This window comes from Staurois parvus, unplaced genomic scaffold (genome assembly GCF_062004578.1).
Source record: "Staurois parvus isolate SC_StPar_1 unplaced genomic scaffold, SC_StPar_1.0 ptg000618l, whole genome shotgun sequence".
NCBI classification, from domain to species: Eukaryota; Metazoa; Chordata; class Amphibia; order Anura; family Ranidae; genus Staurois; species Staurois parvus.
The window spans coordinates 4,569,412-4,592,157 of record NW_028318414.1 but is presented as its reverse complement, the minus strand read 5'-3'; the positions used below and the strand labels follow the sequence as shown (position 1 = coordinate 4,592,157).

Here is a 22,746-nt window from a genome sequence, read left to right as displayed (position 1 = left end):
GGTTTGGGGCATAATTAATACATCTAATAACAGTAAAGTAACAGGCAGAGAGGCCATCAACAAGTCTTGACCATCCCTCTGACTGGATGAATTGCATTCATTACAGCATTCATCTTTCTCAAGGACTGAGTTTTATTGACACATTGCCAATAAAATGCCGTTGATTTGATTTATCTCCACTGCAAGACCAGTGAGCACCTCTATTCTTTATGGATTTATATGCCTATTTCTTTCTAGATGAGCACATGGCCATTTATCTCACACATAGCTTGTGCTGGCTACCCTTTGTTCTATATGCAGTGTGCATATACAGTACAGATATATATATATATATATATATATATAGACTTGTGCCACCTTTGATAGAAATGCAATGCTTAAAGCAGAAATGCACTCTCTCAATCGACATTGAGTGTTTTAATCCTTATGCTTAGCATTAGTAAACAGATAGGAAAGTATATCATATTTGTTTGATTTAAACCTTTGTTTTTACATTGCTTCAGTTACTTCCTGGTTTCCATGCCTAGGCAAATGATGCCATACATTCCAAGTGTCTTCAGGAGGGGAGAAGGGCATTTCTCAGCTAAGCACACCTTCCTGCCTGCATGCCTGAGCTAAGGGCAGATGGACTCCAGGAAGTAAATGTTACACAAATCCTCAGTCCTTATTTAAGACGGAAATGCTAGGGGGGTGTTTCTCCAAGTGATTTCTCAGCAAAATAAATCAGGGAGACATGAATGAGTGACTTTGCTTTGAATATTAAAAATGAATGAAATGCTTTATTGGGATTTGTGGTGCTCAGATGCAGTGTAGTTCCGCTTTAATTATATAATTTTATTTTGTCAGCTGTAAACTGTACATAAAAAATCTACCCACAGTGTCTTAGCAGAGCACTGTTCATTTCAATGAGAAATACAGTGCAATGTATCTTCATGGCAGTAAGATCAATGGTAGTGCCACATGGCTGGAAAAGCTCCCATGCTCACAACATGCTGTTGAAAACTTTTAACAGTGTGTTGTTTTAATTAACAGACCCAATGCTTAATTGGGACTAATAGAATTGTGAGTTAATATTTTAAGATGATGAGCTGGTGAAATCACTTGAAAATACTTTTACATCTTTTCCCATACAAAGCCCTCCACACCATGAAGAATATGTGAATCCATGCCCACCCCTTCCTCCACATCGTAATTACGGATAGCATAGATAACAAAGAACAAGTAGGACTACCTCCTCTTGTTTTAGGAGAGAACAGTTTTTTCCTGGCACAGACTTTCTTAGTTATGGTACAGTATATTGGAGTATTGGTCACATACAAGTTTTATTTTGTTTTCCTCATGTGCCTGACTTTTAGAAGAACATTAACCTACAGAATTTGGGCAGAGTGCTTTTTAAAGTGTTCTACAGGTTGTAATTAAAAAAAACAAAAACAAGTTATACTTATCTGCTCTGTGCAATGGTTTTGCACAGAGCAGCCCTGATCATCTTTTTTTGGGTCTCCTGCCAGCAGTCCTGGCTCCTTCGCTTTGACCTCAATAGAAAGCCTCTTGCTATAGGGGCACTCGAGCAGGCTGTAGCTCCCAAGCTGCACTCCTGTGAATGGACATTGTCTATTCACACACAGAGCATGGCTCGGCCCTGCACCCCGCTCTCTCCTCATTTGCTCACTGGCTACAATTCACAGCAGCAGGAGCCAATGGCTTCCACTGCTGTGTGAGCCAATGAGTGGAGAGAGACCTGAGACAGCTTCGGTTCTCATGCACATTGCTGGATCAAGATGGGGTTCAGGTAAGTATAAGGGGGGCTGAGATGGGACCTGCACCCAGAAGGTTTTTTACCTTAATAAATAGAATGCATTAAGATAAAAAGCCTTGTGCCTTTAGAGCCAAAGAGAGGAAGATAAAATTTCTTAATATTTCTCTATATGTTATTCTTTAAAATGCACCTTTCGGTAACTTTACAGGTCTGCATACATACAGTGAGGGAAATAAGTATTTGATCCCCTGCTGATTTTGAATGTTTCCCACTCACAAAGAAATGATCAGTTTGATAGTTGGGATGGTGTTCTTGGGGTCATAGGCAGCATTCCTCCTCCTCCAAACACGGTGAGTTGAGTTGATGCCAAATAGCTCAATATTGGTCTCATCTGACCACAACATTTTCAACCAGTCCTCCTCTGCATCATTCAGCTGTTCAGTGGCAAACTTCAGAGGGGCCTGGACATGTGCTTTCTTGAGCAGAGGGACCTTGCGGGCACTGCAGGATTTCAGTCCTTGTCGGCATAGTGTGTTACCAATTGTTTTCTTGGTGACTGTGGTCCCAGCTGCCTGGAGATCATTGACAAGATCCTCACGTGTAGTTCTAGGATGATTCCTCACTTTTCTCATGATCATTGACACTCCACGAGGTGATATCTTGCATGGTACACCAGACCTAGGGAGGCTGACAGTTGTTTTGTGTTTCTTACATTTGCAAATTATTGCACCTGTTGTCACCTTCTCACCAAGCTGCTTGGTGATAGTTTTGTAGCCCAGTCCAGCCTTGTGTAGGTCTACAATCTTGTCCCTGACATCCTTGGACAGTTCTTTGGTCTTTGCCATGGTAGAGAGTTTGGACTCTGATTGTTTGATTGCTCCTGTAGACAGGTGTCTTTTATACAGGTAACAAAATGAGAATAGCAGCACTCCCTTTAAGAGACTGCTTCTAATCTCAGCTTGTTACCTGTATGAAAGACACCTGGTAGCTAGAAATCCTGCTGAATGATAGGGGATCAAATACTTATTTCCCTCGTGAACATGTAAATCAGTGCATAATTTGTTAGACATGCATTTCTTTTGAATTTTTTGTTGCTATTCTGTCTCTCAGTGTTACAATACACCTACCATTTGATTTGTAGACTGATCATTTCTGTGAGTGGGCAAACATTCAAAATCAGTAGGGGATCAAATACTTATTTCTTACACTGTATAGCTCTGACGTGCCATAATGCATTAAAATAGTATTATTTTAAAAAAAAATTATCTATAATGTATCAATACAAAGCAGCTGTTGGTTCGATGATGCATTTCTTCAGTCTCCTCGCCCCCAGTGATCAAACATTGTAAAGCTGGCCATACATGTACAGTATATATTTATTTCCGCAGGCTGAATGAACGATTCCTCCATCCAGGCTGGATAGACAAATTCCCCTGGCCACGGTAATGTATTCTGACAGCAAGTGTTTCCGATAGTCAGAATACCCAAACAGTACCTGCATCTGATTAAATGAAGACACCGTTCAGCGCAAAACTTTCCACCAGTCACCTTTGACAGAAGTTGATTGAACGATTGACTTTTAACAAACAGAGTGGTCCTGGCAGGGTAATACAGTGCTTCATTGTTGGCTGAATCAGTAATCAGTGGAATTTGATCAGTGTATGCCCAGCTTATCTTTGTAGCAAGTCACAAGGTGAGAGGCTGCAGCAAAGGGCTAATCTGTGTCAAAAATTGTGAATGCAGCCTAAAACAGCACAAGCAATAGGATTTACATGATTATGTCATCTCTGAGCTTGCTGAATTACTGAGTTGAGAATCTTCACTCAATAAATTGAGCTAAGAATCACTTAAATATTATATGCATGTAAAAAACATATTCCTGTTTATTGATTATGCTTTGAGTGAAGATTCTCAACTCTTTTAATAACTTATCTTATCTTAGTCCAGGAAGTAGATGATGACCCTGGATAATGCCCAAACAATGATGATTCCATCCTTCTGGAAATGGAAGGGGCTAAAGGCACTGTCAGGGGAGTACTGTGATCTCAGGTTACCTAGCTTACCTTCACTTAAAGAATATGTAAACATTAAAATTCTTGATTTGTGCTTGCTGTATCATGTACTTATCTGAAAAAGTATCCTGTTTTCTTTGTATTGCTTCCATTGTGTGAAATCCCTGGTTTTCCTGCCAGTCCCACTGCTTTCCTTTTTTAAAAAAACTGTCCACGCTAGGCCCGAGAGCACACTGTGGTCAGTTTTCTGGCTGTGCTGAGAACACAGTCTGATTTTCTGTAATGGTCAGATTTCTGCTGACAACCCTCCCAGACAGCCATTTACTGGGAAAATCAGTGTGCTGCAGTTTCTCCTCCACCATCTCCTTATGCAGGCAGAGGAGGGAAGGGGAAAAAAATATTTATAATGTTTTTTTATCTATGCACAAATGTTTTGCCTTTCATTTCTATTTAAACTGACCAAGTTGTTTTACAAGGTGAGGGTTTACATATACTTTAACTTAAAAGATATATACAGTGGGGCAAAAAAGTATTTAGTCAGCCACCAATTGTGCAAGTTCTCCCACTTAAAAAGATGAGAGAGGCCTGTAATTGGCATCATAGGTAGACCTCAACTATGAGAGACAAAATGAGAAAAAAAATCCAGACAATCACATTGGCTGATTTGGAAAGAATTTATTTGCAAATTGTGGTGGAAAATAAGTATTTGGTCAATATCAAAAGTTCATCTCAATACTTTGTTATTTATCCTTTGTTGGCAATGACAGAGGTCAAACGTTTCCTGTAAGTCTTCACAAGGTTGGCACACACTGTTGCTGGTATGTTGGCCCATTCCTCCATGCAGATCTCCTCTAGAGCAGTGATGTTTTGGGGTTGTCGCTGGGCAACACGGACTTTCAACTCCCTCCAAAGGTTTTCTATGGGGTTGAGATCTGGAGACTGGCTAGGCCACTCCAGGACCTTGAAATGCTTCTTACGAAGCCACTCCTTCGTTGCCCAGGCGGTATGTTTGGGATCATTGTCATGTTGGAAGACCCAGCCACGTTTCATCTTCAATGCCCTTGCTTTTGGAAGGAGGTTTGCACTCAAAATCTCACGATACATGGCTCCATTCATTCTGTCCTGTACATGGATCAGTCGTCCTGGTCCCTTTGTGGAGAAACAGCCCCAAAGCATGATGTTGCCACCCCCATGCTTCACAGTAGGTATGGTGTTCTTTGGATGCAACTCGGCATTCTCTCTCCTCCAAACATGACGAGTTGTGTTTCTACCAAACAGTTCTATTTTGGTTTCATCTGACCATATGACATTCTCCCAATCCTCTTCTGGATCATCCAAATGCTCTCTAGCAAACTTCAGACGGGCCCGGACATGTACTGGCTTAAGCAGGGGGACACGTCTGGCACTGCAGGATCTGAGTCCCTGGCGGCGTAGTGTGTTACTGATGGTAGCCTTTGTTACGTTGATCCCAGATCTCTGCAGGTCATTCACTAGGTCCCCCCCGTGTGGTCCTGGGATTTTTGCTCACCGTTCTTGTGATCATTTTGACCCCACGGGGTGAGATCTTGTGTGGAGCCCTAGATTGAGGGAGATTATCAGTGGTCTTGTATGTCTTCCATTTTATAATTATTGCTCCCACAGTTGATTTGTTAACACCAAGCTGCTTGCCTATTGCAGATTCAGTCTTCCCAGCCTGGTGCAGGTCTACAATTTTGTTTCTGGTGTCCTTCCACAGCTCTTTGGTCTTCACCATAGTGGAGTTTGGAGTGTGACTGTTTGAGGTTGTGGACAGGTGTCTTTTATACTGATAACAAGTTCAAACAGCTGCCATTGATACAGGTAATGAGTGCAGGACAGAGGAGCCTCTTAACCTCCCTGGCGGTATGATTATTTCAGATTTTTGGTGCTGAAAGCGGTACCATTTTTTTCCATGGAAATATGTATTTTTTTTATTGTAGGCTGTAATTTTTAGGAAAAACTCACTGAAATCTGTCCGAACAAGAGTCTAGTAAACATCCCGGGTATGATAAAATTTGAAACACAAAATCATAAATTATAATTTAATAAATAATCATAAAAATAATATAAAAATAATAAAAAATTTAATTCAATAATATAATCAAACCAAAAACACTGAAATGTGAAATAGAGCGCCAAGTTCGCACATTGCTGAGCTCAGTCGCAAAATCGTTTTCAGTTTCTGATGATGAATTTCCCCCACGAATCATTATCACTCAATTCTGTAAGTGGTTCTGATTTACTATCGCTGTTCTCTAGCTGATCTAAACCGCTTTTGACCTAAAGGGACACTTTATGGACACCATGGACATTTCTCAGTTTCCAGGCAGAAAGAACAGACAAAATGCAGGCAGGGCGCAGGACAAAGCACTAGGGACAATATGTATGTGAAATAGGTTGAAACAGCAATGTTTTACTGTGTAAAATGAAAAAAAAAAAATGACATTTTTTAAAATTTTTAAATTTCCCGCCGCCGGCGGCGCCCGTACGTCCCGACGTCACAGGGACAGGACACAGAAGCCGGATGCCGGCATCGGCCGGAGGAGATGGCAGGGGACGCTGCAGGGGACACATCGTGGGAGCGCAGGGTAAGGTAAGTGAAGAACACATGCCGGAGCAGCGCCGCATGGTATTCCCGAGTGTAGCTCGGGGTTACCGCTTTTGGTACTGAAATGTTACCCCGAGCTACACTCGGGAATACCGCCAAGGAGGTTAAAGAAGAAGGTACAGGTCTGTGAGAGCCAGAAATCTTGCTTGTTTGTAGGTGACCAAATACTTATTTTCCACCATAATTTGCAAATAAATTCTTTCCAAATCAGCCAATGTGATTGTCTGGATTTTTTTTCTCATTTTGTCTCTCATAGTTGAGGTCTACCTATGATGCCAATTACAGGCCTCTCTCATCTTTTTAAGTGGGAGAACTTGCACAATTGGTGGCTGACTAAATACTTTTTTGCCCCACTGTAACTGATGTTAGGATTAATTCAATGACTCCTCAGTCTCTCTTCCCACACTTTCTTTCTGATTTATATTTCTTTTTGCTGTAGTGTATTCATTTGATTTAAGTTAAAACCACTAATTATTAAAAAAAAAAATCTTTGATATGTACCATTTCCTATTCCCTGTCCCAATATGTAGGTCATGTTTAATCCTCATGACCTACTGTGAGTTTAATGAAGGGTAGAAAAATATAAAGCAGCAAACATAAGAATGATATTTTTGCTACCTTTTTGCTTACACAATTATTTTTTTCCTTCAGATAACAAGAGATTTATTTCCACCTGGCACGAACATAAAAAATTTCTATAATTGGCAGCTTTCAAGCCATGGAATAGTTTACTAATTGTCCATTTTCATAGAATAATGACATTTTAATCTTGTTCCATTTGTCACACTAGATCATAATTACTGTATAAGCCATAGTGAAAATATAAAGAATTCTGGGAAAACAAAGCTGAACATCTTAAAATCCTGGAGACCGGTGACCTCAGCTGTAGCCTTAGAGGTATTTCTCAGCTGTAGCCGCAAAATTCTGCATGTTAGCATGAATTAATGGACATTCTGCCAAAATACTTACACGAGGATTAAAACATGACTGACGTTGTTTAACAAGTCAAAGAGCTATGCACCAAGTGCAGTCACATGTACTATACACTTTAGTAGCAGTAGTAGAGTATTTGTTAACCATCGATCAATGTAAAATGTTTGGAGTGTAATTGATAGCTTTAATGGCTATCTTAAAGCTGAAGTATAGCTAAAAAACATTTTTTTCTCTACAGTTTAATGTAAATCCTTACCTGTAAAGAGATATGTCCCTTGATGTGCAGGCTGCTGGATTATGTAGAAATCTTTACTGCAGGACTGTCCTGTCCTCTTCCTGCTGCTGAACTTTCAGTGTTGTGGTGGTTAACACCTTCAAATCTCCGAGCTTAGTTGCATTTAAGAAGACCCAATAGGGACATGCCCCTTCCTGCCCTTCCTCCATTGAAAAAACTTCTCTCACTGATTACACTGCCTGTAACATGATCTGTGAATGGAGGAGAGAATCCTGTAACTATTCAAAATATCTCCATACACAGATAATGTTACAGACAGTGTAATCCATGAAGGATCTTTGTTCAATAGAGCAGAGGTCAGGGGGAAGTCTCCTGATTGGATCATCTTTAGTGCAGCTAAGCCTGAAGACCTGAAAGTGTTAACCCCCACAGCACAAGAAGTGCAACAACAGGAAGAGGACAGGGCAGCCCAGCAGTGAAGATTCCTACAGAATCCAATAGCCTACACACTATGGGACATACTTCATTACAGGTAAGTAAAGTAACTACAGCTGTACAAAAAAAGATGTTTTTTCAGCTAAAAAGATGCAAGCTTTTGGGATAACATAGATTCCTTCTTCAGCCTGAAGAAAGTATCAAAGTTACCCAAATAGCTTGTATCCTTAATAACTTAAGTTAGCCAATAAAGGATGTCACTTAAACACCAAATCTTCTGCATTATACAATTTAGTACAAAGTTACAATCCCACATCAGAAGACTCTTGTTTATATCAGAATCAGGTGATTTTAAGGGTCCATTCACATCAAATATGGTGGGACTGTGGTGGGAAGCTATTCCAGCCCAGTCCAAACACAAGACAGGGGGAAATGCCTTGTCTCCTATGTGCCTGGTTCACACCACCACATTGTGGGCAGTGGTGCATTTAGGTTTTGTGCTGCCCTAAGCAACACAAAAATCGGGTGCCCCCCGATGGAGAGAACCTGACATTGATCAACAACACCCCCCCCCCCTCATCGAGAAAGACACCTTCACAGCTTCAGATATCCACAGGAACAAGTATTGGGTTCTGCATACACCATCAAGCAGCCCACAACCTCTCTCAGATCCCATCTGGTCCCTATGCCGCATGTGTTCCTTCTTCCGTCCCTTCTCCCGGGGGGCAATGCTGCCCCCTCAAAAATGCCGCCCTAGTCAAATGCCTTGTGCTAACTATGCCCCTGATTGTGGGTGTGTGCTAGTATGGCCAGCCATACTTTTTTTTTCAGTGCAGCACAGTGCAAGGCAATCCACTACCTCAATCTGCGTGGCGGGCAATAGAACTTAAAGTGTCACTAACTCCATGACCCTGCATTCACTATATCCAGTCTCTCACAGTACACACAACATGGAAATGCAATTATTTTAGTAAATATAAACTGCTCAATACCTTTTCTCATCAGCAGTTAGAGCAGTCTTGTGACTGCTATCACTGTCCAGCCAAGCATCGGTTAAAGCTTGTACGAGGAGTTTTCTCCCCTGATTGTCCCATGACTCTGCATAACCCCTGACCTCTCTCTGGATAGCACTGATTGGCCCTGTGCTGATCACATGCACTCTCCCAAGAAAAAAGAAAACTCTCTAGCAATACGCACCAAACTGAGCATGTGCAGCTTGCCCCCAAGTCTCTGCTCTATCAGCAGATTGGGGACAGTGGAAGAAGGGGAGGATCAGAGAAGACAGGATCAAAAAGCCTTTTTACAGAATGCGGAGGATTAACCCATTAGGTTCCACAGTGAGTATTACAAGCATGCTTTACCGCATATACAGACTGATTTTACTGTTGTGGGTTTAGTAACACTTTAATAATCTGTGACTGTGTCACATTTCAATAAAGTTTGTTTAAACAACAAAAAAAAAGATTGTGTGATGTGCCACAATCGCACATTGGCACTGCAGTTATCCAATCGGGTAGCACTATACAATAGCCACTGAGATGTAATGCAGCAGCTGGTGTGAATGGACCCTAAAGAAAAATCAAGGGCAAAACCTTTTTTTCATTTTGAACAAAGTAAGTAAGGGTTATTATCATCCCTGTCAAGATTGTTTTGCCATCTGTGTACCATTGAGGAGATTTCTCTTTACTTCATCTCATATAGCCAAAAAAGTAAGTGCGAGGAAATCCCTGCAAAATTAGGGAATCCCTTGGGAACTCCCAGGTCAACAGAACTAGTGTTCCCATTGGAAGGATTTCCCATTTGAAGGCTTCCCCACTATTACATTTCAGAAAGAAGAAATTTCTCCAGAGTGAGGGAATCTCTGATTCTCACCAGAACTAATGTCCCCATTGTAAAACCTTCCTTTTACTCCTGTACTGGCGACAACCCAAAATGTGGGATTTTCACTCTTGGTAATAATGGTAAATAGAGAGGGTGAATCTCCCTAACGGGTACAGGCAGCAATAAAACCTTACAGGGGTTCTAATCCCTCTCCACTCTATCCAAAACAAAAAAAAAGCCTTTTAATTTTCCTTTAATGACACTGTCCAAACTATATTCAAACCTAACATGCTTAAAGTGGATCTAAAGGTTACACATGCATTCCCTGCATTAAATTCACCAGCAATTGTATCACCTCCCTACATACTTACAGTCCTATCTCAATCCAGCACTGTGCCTGTCTGCAGCGACACTGGTGTGTGTTCCTCTCCTCACAGAACACAGGCAGCCATTGGCTCCTGCTGCTGTCAATCAAATCCAGTGAGGAGGGAACAGGGGGTGGGGCTATGTGTGTCTATGGAGGCACACAGCCCAGCTCAGTAGTGAGCCCGCAGATGTGCCCCCATAGCAAGGGACTTGCTATTGAGGCACACACAAAAGAGAAGGAATTAAGAGCACCAGCGGGGGTTCTGCAGAGGAAGAGGTTAGGGGCTGCTCTGTGCAATGCCATTACACAGAGCGGGTAAGTATAACATGTTTATTATTTTAGAAAAAAAGCCTTTATAATTGCTTTATTTAATATGCTACGCATGATCAGATGAAATCAGTGTATGCTGATCTAGCTGTATTTAGGCTTCATTGGATGATGATTTTTTTTTTTTTTGTCTGTGGGTGGCCCAATGTCACAGGCACAGTGGGGGGTGGTCACAATTAGGTCAGAAAAACTAGTCTGGTGCACCCATCCTTTCCTCCCCCCTTCCCTCTCCATAGAAGTAAACATGTTTGCTCAGCTTTTTGTGGAACGTTCTGCAGCACCTTTCCCTAACTGAGATCCGCTACCTTCTAAAAATCAGCAATTCAAGCTGAAAACACTTCAACAGAGGTTACCTGGAGAGTGAAAGTCAAACTACAAAATAGATCCAGAGAAATCGCTAGCTGATATTCTATGTAAATTTCAAACACTCCTGAAAAAGTCAAGCTTGGCCTCTCATCATCTGGTCCTCCTATTGGGTCATCCATCACAATAAAGTAGTAATAAAAATCTCAAGCTCAACTGCTGAAGGCAAAGCTTTGAATGTATCATCAGCCGCCTATATCTCTACAGTAGATCTAGGGATCGCTAGTTTTCACTCCACCTATGTGCATGCGTTGTGTCATTATGTACTAAGATCAAGTATTCGAGTTTTTGTCCAGGTATGCTGACAAATGAATCTGATGTCAGATATAACATTAATGTTAGTTGTTTTCACTACTGCATGGTGACAACCACTAACCCAAAGAAATCAATGGGAAACCCAGCAGCCCCTACAAGGCTAGAACGTTAAAACCATTTTTATATATAAAGCCAATTATGTACATATTGCCAATGCAACTGTATATCTCTTAGACTGTAAGCTCCAAGGAGCAGGGCCCTCCTATCCCTCTTGTATTGAACTGTATCATTGCTGTATTGTCTCCCTTTATATTGTAAAGCGCTGAGCAAACTGTTGGCGCTATATAAATCCTGTATAATAATAATAATATATGTTCATGCAAGGATTGTTCATCTGAATCATTGTTTTGGTAAGATCTTCTTTTTTGTCTATGGCTACCTTAAAGCAAAACTGAAGCCACAGATTTAATGGTTTCCCAAAACAGTTACATTCAAGGCATGTTGTGAATGATAACTGTCACAGTTGCTTGTGCTCTTAACTGAACTGTCAAACATCAAATGGCTGGTGTCGCAACTGATCACATGTGCAGCACCATGGCAACTGCATATCAAACAGTATGTATCAACTTTGTACTTAGCTATTTACCTTGAGTTCTGTTTTAAAGGGAACTGTTACTTAGTATTTCATTTTATTTAACCACTAGCCTACAGGACACTAATGCAGGCCATAGATGGGTCGAAAATCAGCCGATTTTTCGGCCGAAAATAAAATCGGCCGATTTTCGGATTGTTAGTGGGGTATTTGTTCGGCCGTTTTTCGGTATTTTGGCAGATTTTTTTTATCGGTAAAGTTGGAAAAAAATCAACCGATTTTGCCGATCGGCCGATTTTCGCGGCAATGATGGGCAAATCAGCCGATCTTTTTACCGATAAAAAAATCTGCGCATGAGCAGTGACCTGCAAGAGGAAGACAAAAAGAAGAAGAAAAAAGAAGAAGAGGATGAAGAAGAAGAAGGACAAGAAGAAGAAGAAGAGGAAGAAGAAGAGGATGAAGAAGAGGAAGAAGAAGAGGATGAAGAAGAGGAAGAGGAAGAAGTAGAGGAAGAAGAAGAATAGGAAGAAGAAGAGGATGAAGAAGAAGAAGAGGATGAAGAAGAGGATGAGGATGAAGAAGAGGATGAAGAAGAGGAAGAGGAGGAAGAAGAAGAGGAAGAAGAAGAGGATGAAGAAGAGGATGATGAAGAAGAAGAGGATGATGAAGAGGAAGAGGATGAAGAAGAGGAAGAGGATGAAGAAGAGGAAGAGGATGAAGAAGAGGAAGAAGAAGAATAGGAAGAGGAAGAGGAGGAAGAAGAAGAGGATGAAGAAGAAGAATAGGAAGAAGAAGAGGATGAAGAAGAGGATGAAGAAGAGGAAAAAGAAGAGGAAGAAGAAGAGGAAGAAGAAGAGGATGAAGAAGAAGAGGAGGATGAAGAAGAAGAATAGGAAGAAGAAGAGGATGTAGAAGAGGATGATGAAGATGAAGAAGAGGATGAAGAAGAAGAGGAAGAAGAGGAAGATGAAGAAGAGGATGAAGAAGAAGAGGATGAAGAAGAAGAGGATGAAGAAGAAGAGGAATTCCAGTCCGGCAAAAAATCTCCCTGCAGAGAGCTCCGCTATTTCTTTGACAGTTCCTTGACATTTACAGCGGTTGCAACAATGTATCTATTTGTTTCCGAATAAAAACATCTGTATCCTAAATGGATACAAATACATTGTTGCAACCGCTATAAATGTCAAGGAACTGTCAAAGAAATAGCGGAGCTCTCTGCAGGGACACTTTTTGCCGGCTGTAGACAGGATGAAAATCGGGCGATTTTTTTTTACCGTTGCTGGTAACGTCGGCCGCTTGAACGACTGATTTTTCGGTTTTTTTAAAGAAAAATCGGCCGATTTTCGACCCGTCTATGGCCTGCATTATACCCCCTTCCTGTCCAGGCCAATTTCCAGCTTTCAGCGCTGTCACACTTTGAATGACAATTGCACGGTCATGCAACACTGTACCCATATGAAATTTGTATCTTTTTTTGTGACAGATAGAGCTTTATTTTGGTGGTATTTAATCAACTCGGGTTTTTTTATTTTTTCTTAAACAAACCAAAAACCACTGAACATTTTGAAAAAAAAAACACGTTTTTTTCTTAGTTTTTGTTTGTAAATAAGTGATTTTTCTCCTTCACTGATGTGCGCTAATGAGGCTGCAGTGATGGACACTGATAGGTGTCACTGATGGGCACTGATGAGGAGGCACTGGTAGGTGGCACTGATGGGCATTGACAGGCATCACTGATGGGCATTGAAAGGCAGCACTCATATATGGCACTGATAGGCGGCACTGACTGGTACTGATAAGCGGCGCTGACTGGCACTGTTAGGTGGCACTAACTGGCACTGTTAGGTGGCACTGATAGGCAGCACTGACGGGCACTGATAGGCAGCACTGATGCACACTGATAGGTGGCACTGACTGGCATTGATAGGTGGCACTGACTGGCACTGATGGGTGACACTGAAAGGCAGCTCAGATGGGCACTGATATGTGGCATTGATGTGCACTGGTAGGCACTGAAATGTGGCACTGATGTGGCACTGGCAGCTGGCATGGATGAGCACTGACAGCTGGCACTGATGGACACTGACAGGTGGCACTGCTGGGGCTACACAGATCATCAGGGCATACTGATCATCAGTGCTCTGATGATCTGTGTACATGTCCCCTCTGAGGAATGCCGATTACCGACTCTCCTCTCTTCTGTCAGCGTGACAGCTTGTGAGGAGAGAAATGCCGATAACCGGCATTTCCCTGTTTACATGCGATCAGCTGTGATTGGACACAATTGATCACATGACCGAGCCGACATCGTCAGCTCTTTCTGTTGATCGGTGATCCGCAGTGTCCGAGGGACAGCGCACCACCGATCACCGCGCTGCGCGCTCCCGGAGCCACGCATGCATGGTTAGAACAAGAGAACCGCCTTGCGCCCGCATTGTACTATATGGCGGGCGGGAGGCGGTTAAAGGGTAACTCCACTTTCATGGTAAAAAAATAGCAAATGAACAAAAATAATATGGCATATAATAATGTGACTAAAGTCATGTTGTAATTTAATAAAACGTAGCTTTCCTTTTCAGTCTGCAACACTGTAGTTTTCTGTAAAATGCAATGCAACACGGCTACCTGGAGGCATTCTGTATACAGATGTTATACAGAACACCCCCTGAAAATGTCATGTTCTGCTTGTATGATTGGCTTACTGATTTTCCCAGAAATCTGCACTAAGATTAAAGTCAGATTTTTGGCTTCCCCTGCAACAAAAATTTAATTGTTGATAAGATACTCCCAAAGGGAAATCACATCTTAGTCTAAGTTCACACCTATGCGTTTTCCGTTCCGTTTGCAGAAATGCACAGCAGTTCATTTAACATGATTTCCTATGGGTCAGGTTCACATCTCCGCATTTTCCCCCCGGTGCATTTTTCAGAAAGGGTCAGGGACTTTTTTAAATTCAAAACCTTGCATTTTTGGTTCTGTAGAGTTCAATGGAGATGCCGCAGAAAGGCACGTAGTGCCTTTTTGTTGCATTTTAATCTGCCCAGCAACAAGTTGGAAAAAAAAACGCAAAAAGCAAAATGCATCAAAAACGTGGCAAAAGCACATCAAAAACACATGTGCAAAAATGCAAACTGCACCGCAAAAAAGCACTGTAGAAACTAATCAGACGCAAACTGCATAGGTGTGAACATAGCCTTAAGGGATGCAGACACTGCCACTTTCCTCATTAGAGCTCTGCAGGTGCAGCAACTGATTGACAATGATAAAATACAGATTCACTCTGCACATGAACACAGACAAATAGCTATTTCTGAAGAATACCGGAAGGTAGGAATCTGCCCCAAAGTTTGCAATGTACATAGATCACCCAGAGGGGAATGTTTTTTTCTCAACAAAGGTGGAGTTTCTCTTTATTATTCATGTACTCATGGACACGTTTTAGGTCTGGAGGAAAAGAAATTTAATCTCCAAATATGGAAAGGTTTCTTCACAGTGAGAGCTGTGAAAATGTGGAGTAGACTCCCTCAAGAGTTGGTTCAGACCAGATCAGTGGACTGCTTTAAAAAAGGCCTGGATTATTTCTTAGATACACAGAATATAACTGGATACTAACATTTATAGGTAAAGTTGATCCAGGGAATATCTGATTGCCTCTCAGGGGATCAGGAAGGAATTTTTTTCCCTGCAGGAGCAAATTGGATCATGCTTTGCTGGGTTTTTTTGCCTTCCTCTGGATCAACTGTGGGTATAGGATTATAACTTTTTTTTTTTCTATGGTTGAACTGGATGGACTTTTATCTTTTTTTCAGCCAAACTAACTATGCAACTATGTAACTATGAAACTATAATGTTTACTCAGCCAATCTTGTGGTTCCAGAACCCTGCAGACTAAACTGCTGTTGAGCCTGATCCAGGACGCACCCTACCCTGTGAATGGACATAGAATGGGCAGCAGTATACTCATAGGGTCATCTCTATACATATTCACTGCAGTCAATGATCTTATTTAATTATTTCAGGTACTTATATAGTAGCCAGGGGCGGACTGACCATTTGGAAACTCGGGCACTGGGTCAGTAGGGGGATCCATGAGATGCCCCTGGTACCTTTTTCATAGGTTTTTTTGAGTTTTGGCAAGGACACAGGGGCCCCATGATCCCCTATTGCCTGGGGGCCCCATGAGTTGTCAGTCCGCCCCTGATAGCAGCGTCAATTTAAGCATCACTTTACATATGCGTTTTACATTCACATCAGTCCCTAACCCTCAAGGACTTTACAATCTTAAGTCTCTAACTCACATTCATACCTAGGGCCAATTTAAACAGGAGCCAATTAACCTGTGAGCATGTCTTTGAAGTGTGGGAGGAAACCGGAGAACCTGGAGGAAACCCACACATGCACAGAGAGAGCGTGTAAACGAATGGATATACAGTATGACTAAACTACATGGTGTTTTTATTTCCATTTGGGTTTATCATTTCAATAAACAAAATTCTTACCTTCACGGAATGCATAGGAAAGGTGGAATGCTGAGCATATCCAAAATATATATTTTATATCTAACAACATATTGACCTGGAAAAGAAGAAAACATGTATTAACATGTATCAAGTGATGAACTTCAGCATAAATCAACAAACAGCGGTACTTGGCATTAAAGCTGGCATTTGTTTCTTGTACAACCACCCGCCTGTGGGAGACCTAGGCTTACTGACAGTCAGCTGCTCTGGCCTCCTCCCCATGATGATGTCAGAGAAATGAAAATGAGCTCAAGGAGAGACGCCTGGGAACCTGGTGTTCTGCTCATTGACAGTAAACAGATGTCAGGAAAGGAAACACCTTCAAGAAATCCATGTTTTAAGTGAAAGTTGAAGCGAGAAGCTGGGATTCATTAGAAGGTCTGGACGCTAGTCAGTGACAAGTTTATAAACGTCATAGACTTTGTACGAAAATAATTACATGAATCACGGGCTTAGGCTTATCAAACAGACTTAGCAATGTAATGTCTCAATTTTTGGAGATATATCATTGGAGTTTTACTATATACTCTCATAAGGCCTGATATTTTACACTGTATCTAAATTCAGTGATCTTTTTATTTTATTTTGTTCTTGTTGGGGAGATTATCCCATCTATTTAACCTGGTGCCCATTGTCATTGGGACCAAAAGTGATGGGAAATCCAAAATTTTGAGTTGTCGTTGGAACAGAACGTGTTGTATAAACAGAAAATGTCTGATTTATGCCTTTAGATGGAGGGTAAGACAAACAGGCACTGCTGGAGGTGATAACAGAGGTATATGTCTTCTAACCCATTATTCTTCACCCCAAGGGGTTAATCAGTGGGCATTTGCCCACCTCCAAGGAGATTTTACTTAATTTGGCTCAAGTCAGACCACTTTCCTCTCATCTATAGGTAGCAAGGGCGGACTGACCATTTGGAAACTTGGGCACTGCCCGAGGGCCCAGGGTCAGTAGGGGGCCCCATGAGATGCCCCTGGTACCTTTTTCATAGGCTTTTTTGAGTTTGGGCAAGGACACAGGGGCCCCATGATTCCCTATTGCCCGGGGGCCCCATGAGTTGTCAGTCCGCCCCTGATAGGTAGCCTAAAGGAAACCATCTCAAGAGAAATATAAAATACAGGTCATCATTAGCTGACTTCCTTAAATGGTCCTGCTGAATCAGCCAAAATTTAAGCCATGGGTGCCCCTGTTGGCTTCTGATGTGACAGTTCACAGCAGAAGCGATCAGCCGGCAGTGAGCATGCGCTGTCGTGAGGCGGAAGTGCAAAATCACGTATATATACATGATACATATACACATATATATATACACGTATATATGCATGATTTTGCACAGGAGGCTGCCCTGTAGCAGTAAAACTGCTATAGGGCAGTCCATAAGTGGTTAAAGCGGAGCTCCACCCAAAGGGGAAGTTCCACTTTAAGCCTTTGTTCCCTGCTCTCCATTAAGGATTGGTAGAGTGGAGGGGGGGGAGCAAGTACCCGAATTTGACAGGTATGCGCACCCACTTGCACTACGATTGCCTAGGTGATCGGAAGCAGAAGTTGTCCTCCTCCCCATAGTCTTCTGAGTCACGTGACAGGCCCCAGAAAACTACGGGCCATTCACAAAGCGCAGTGCTTCTCGTGCATGCGCAGTGGGCACCCGGCTGTGAAGCCGCAAGCTGTCACAGCTGGGTGCCCACACTGAAGATGCCAGTGCCAGGGAGAGAAGACAGCCGGTGAAACCAGTGGTGGTGAGGACACTGCTGAACCGAGGGACAGATAAGTATCTGTAATTTAAAAGTCAGCAGCTACAGTTTTTGTAGCTACTGACTCTTATTTTTTATTTTTTTTCAGGTGGAAATCCGGTTTAAATCAACTTTTGTCAAAGGAGCTAGGAGGAAATTTTTCAGCTGAACAATGACTGCATCCAAATAATGCAGTCACTGTTTAGGTATTCTGAAAATCACAGGTGACAGTTGTAAAAATACATCAAGCCAGCAGGGAAGGTTCTTCCATCTGCACTGTTTAGGGCTGAACAGAAAAATCAATGTGAGCATGGATAGCTTAAAGTGGTTGTAAACAGGGGCGGACTGACAACTCATGGGGCCCCCGGGCAATAGGGGATCATGGGGCCCCTGTGTCCTTGCCCAAACTCAAAAAAGCCTATGAAAAAGGTACCAGGGGCATCTCATGGGGCCCCCTACTGACCGAGTTTCCAAATGGTCAGTCCGCCCCTGGTTGTAAACCCTCACATATACCCAGTGAAGTGAACTATCCTCAGGTGATACACAGAGATGAAACAAATCTTCCTGCAAACGTACCTTTTTATCTACAGTCTTCTCTACATTCGTTCAAAGTCAAGAATTTATAAAGCCTATGTGAGCTGTCAGAAAAAAGGGGGCGGAGAGCTGAAGTTGCATTCTGCGGAGCTAAGTGAGGAGAGCTCAGAATGCTGATTGGAGGGAAAGGGCTTACCCAACTTCTCACAGTACACAGAAACAGAGCTGAAGCTGTTAATCAGTTGGATCTCCCTCCCCTGTCACCATTTTTCTCTTAGTGTCAGGAAAACATATCCAAAGTGACTTATGCTGATAATAGAGGAACAAGCCATTTGACAGAAATGACATTTAGTGCTCTTAATTGAGACAAATACACACTATAGAGGAACATGCTTTGTTCATGTCTGAGGTTTACAACCACTTTAAAGTGAAACTAAACCCATCATTTTAACAATAACAGTTACAGTGAGGAGGCATTATGTTACCTCCTCATTGCCTGTTTAAGCCCTAAAAACCCACACCACCACCCTGCAACCATGTGCATTGCATTGTGGTTGCAGAGCCACTCCTTTCATTTGAATGAGTTGCGTTCGGCGGGTGGAACTGCTACCAAACATGAGAGGGGGGATAATTTTTGCATGTGTACACCCCCAATCATTGCCTTTGCAGCTTAAGGGGGAGTGGTTGGGGACCTTACACCTGCAGTTGGGGAGGGGTGGTAAAAGCACACAGTTGAATGAAAGCTCTAGTCAAGTGAGTTGAAGCCAAGCGAGTTAAAGCAGAGTTCTAGTCATTTTTGTGTGTATTAAAGTCAGCAGCTATAAAAACTGTAGCTGCTGACTTTTATTAAACACACGCTTACCTGTCCCGGGGTCCAGCGATGTTCTCACCCATACCATCCCTTCTCTCCCCAGCACCGACATCTGAACTGTGGGCACCAGGCTGTGACAGCTTGCAGCTTCACAGCCGGGTGCCCACTGCACATGCGCAAGTCATTCTGCACATCCTGATTGGTCCGGCAGTCTTCTGGGACCTGTGAAATGTCCCAGAAGACTGCGGAGGGAAGGAGGGGGGCTGAACGTCTGGCTCACTTCACCATGCTGAACTGAGCAGGAAGTGGGAATGGGTACCTGTCAAAAACAGATATCTGCTTCCCCTCAAAAAAGTGCCAAATATGGCAGTGGAGGGGGGAAGGAGGGAAACAAGCGGAGCTTCCACTTTTAGGTGAAACTCTGCTTTAAGAACACACTTCCAGGCTGCTGATTGGACAGTAAAAGTGCACAAGCGAGGTGGATGGAGGATGCTCCCCCCCCCCCCCCAGGACATTGTATTTTGACAACGGGACTTTCTGGTGTCAGAAAACACTGATCAGTGGCTGGTTGAAAAAAGCTTTCTAATATTCTTGTTCAACAAAAGTCAATCTAAAATTGTCTTCTATAGAACAGGGATGGGTAAATATGTTTTGAAATTTGTCTGATCCCTACTGAACAGGCTGAATATTGGCAAGGTCTATGTAGGGAAATACAGGATGCTCATATGAAGACAGGTACTTACAGTTGCTGTCTTAAAAAAATATTAAATGCAAAGTGGTTGCAAAACATTATATATATGTAAAGTAACTGGCCTCAGATGATACCCAGAGATGAAACCAATCCTCCTACATAAGTTGTATCAGTTTATCTACAGCCGACTGCCCCCTACATCCATTCAAAGTGCATACATTTACACAGCATCTCTCAGCAATTAAAAGCAGGGGGCGGGGAGCTGAAGATACACACCTACTGAGAAGAGCTCTGAGAGCTGATTGGAAGGAAGGGACACACCCACTTCACACAGCTCACGAGAACGGAGCTGAGGATGTCAATCACAAGCTGTGCCCTCCCCATCATAATTTTTTGCTTAGTGTCAGGAAAACTCATTAGAAGTGACTCGTGCTTATAGCAGACGGCTGAGGCAGCAGAGAGGAATGACACTTAGTGCTCTGGGTTGAGACAAGTACACACTTTAGAGGGATATGTTTTGTTCATATTTCATGTCAGAGGTTTACAAGTACTTATACTACTTTAATTGGTGTTTTTTTTATCTGCATGGAGCTCAGCTTTTACTCAACATCCACAAGAAAATGAACAATTGTGGGCAGAGGTTTTCTTTAAAATGTAGATTTCATGGGCTATACCTACCACACAAAACCTATGATTATTCTTTATTTCCCAGCTTCAAATGTGGCTCCAACTAAGTCATGTATAAATATAAATAAACTAAAGGGCATGCTCTCAGCACATAATAAATTAGGCTACACTTTCTGCCCATTTAAGGGAAAATAACTCCAAGTAAGGAAAAAAAAAGAAAGGCATATTGTGCTGTTTGAATTTGGAAACGTGAGCAGTACACCAAAAGCACTATTAAATATATCTATGAAGCTGAATTGGCAGACTGCCCTAAATCACTTTTTAATTGTGGCTTACAATACATTGCATTTCTATTTCATTACAATAATCAAGCACTTCTAACACAGATCCATCCCTGTTATTATCCATTTTATAGCATCCCAGCTAACAGACAGAGAAAACAGAATTTTAAAGATATTTGGAAGCTCATGTGCATAAATGGGAATTCTTTCTATGTGAAAGGGTCCATATTGTCTTCAATGATAATAAGCTCCGCTGATTTAGGTTGGGCAGTTTGATCTTCTTTTGAGTTCCTTCCTGCTCTTTGAGATCCCAGAAGAACAATTTTCCCCATCCCCAGCACAACACTGGAGCCAAGCTAAACTTTCCAGCTAAGCTACTGTTGTCAGTATCCCAAGTGAATGATCCATGTATTCCTATAGCAATCCACTAGAGGGCACAGTTATTAGGTTCAATGCTGATCACTTCCTAATAGATTATCTATATCTGCCTGGTCTGTCAGAGCCAGGGGCGGACTGACCACTCATAGGGCCCCCGGGCAATAGGGGATCATGGGGCCCCTGTGTCCTTGCCCACACTCAAAAAAGCCTATAAAAAAGGTACCAGGGGCATTTCATGGGGTCCCCTACTGACCCCAGGCCCTCGGGCGGTGCCCGAGTGCTCGAATGGTCAGTCCGCCCCTGGTCAGAGCTGTAATAAACTTAATGGTTAATCTCACTGCTGGGGTCCTCGTAACTTATAAAGACATGGTAAATAAAACTATTATAGTACGGTATGGCGCTTCACATGTATGCTATACAAACAATATTCCAACTAACATACTGTAACATAAACAGAAACATAAAGTGATATGGATCAACAAGTCCAAAAACAAAAGTCCCATACCAAATTGTGGAACAAAAACAGTGCATAATCTTCTAGTGCCCAATAAGTTGCCTCATGCAGATCTTCTGTGCTCCACCACCATATGCCAATACATTGCACTCACCAACCATCCATGACCTCTTAAGCTCTCATGCACTTTGTGTCCCCAAGGCTTTGGACCATCAGTGGATATCCTCTCAATAGTCTCCCAATTTTACTCCATAAGATCATCATAAACCAGAAGGAGAAATTTTGCATAGTATAGTATGTTTATTGTAAAAAATAGATAAAACCAACAAGACTATGCTCACATTAGTTGGTGACCAATCCTCAGCACTAATACACTCAGTTTAAACCGCTAACACCGCTCATGTGATGGAATTGGCGTGTGTTCCTTTGACCGGAAGCGGATGTCACTTTACCGGATCCGGATGTAGGCTGGACACGACACTCTGCCTCTACATGTTTCGCCAATCAGGTATCTTCAGGAAGTTCTCAGATTGGTGAAACATGTAGCTTCCTGCATATGCCTGATTGGCGAAACATGTAGAGGCAGAGTGTCGCATCCAGCCTACATCCAGGTTCGGTAACGTCACATCCACTTCTGGTCAAAGGAACACACGCCAAATCCATTACGTGGGCGGTGTTAGTGGTTTAAACTGAGTGTATTAATGCTGAGGATTGGCCACCAACTAATGTGAGTGTACTCTTGTTGGTTTTATCTATTTTTTACAATAAACATACTGTACTATGAGTAATTTATCCTTCTGATTTATAATGATCTTGGATTATGGAGTAAAATTGGAAGACTATTGAGAGGATATCCACTGATGGTCCAAAGCCTTGGAGACACAAAGCGCATGAGACCTTCTTTTAATTAAGAGGTCATGGACGGTTAGTGAGTGCAATATATTGGCGTATGGTGGTGGAGCACAGAGGATCTGCATGAAGCAACTTATTGGGCA

The 22,746-nt window shown here is 42.2% G+C and overlaps 1 protein-coding gene across 2 annotated transcripts in view; it reads right to left on the bottom strand.

The window, feature by feature from the left end:
- VCAN (versican) overlaps window positions 1-22,746 on the bottom strand; it is a 139,195-nt gene that overhangs the window by 109,706 nt on the left and 6,743 nt on the right. For both annotated transcript variants that reach the window (XM_089693245.1, XM_089693246.1), the window contains exon 2: window positions 16,222-16,297. In XM_089693245.1, the coding sequence (XP_089549371.1) occupies window positions 16,222-16,291 (70 nt within the window). In that variant the 5' untranslated portion in view covers window positions 16,292-16,297. The remainder of the gene's footprint in view (window positions 1-16,221; window positions 16,298-22,746) is intronic.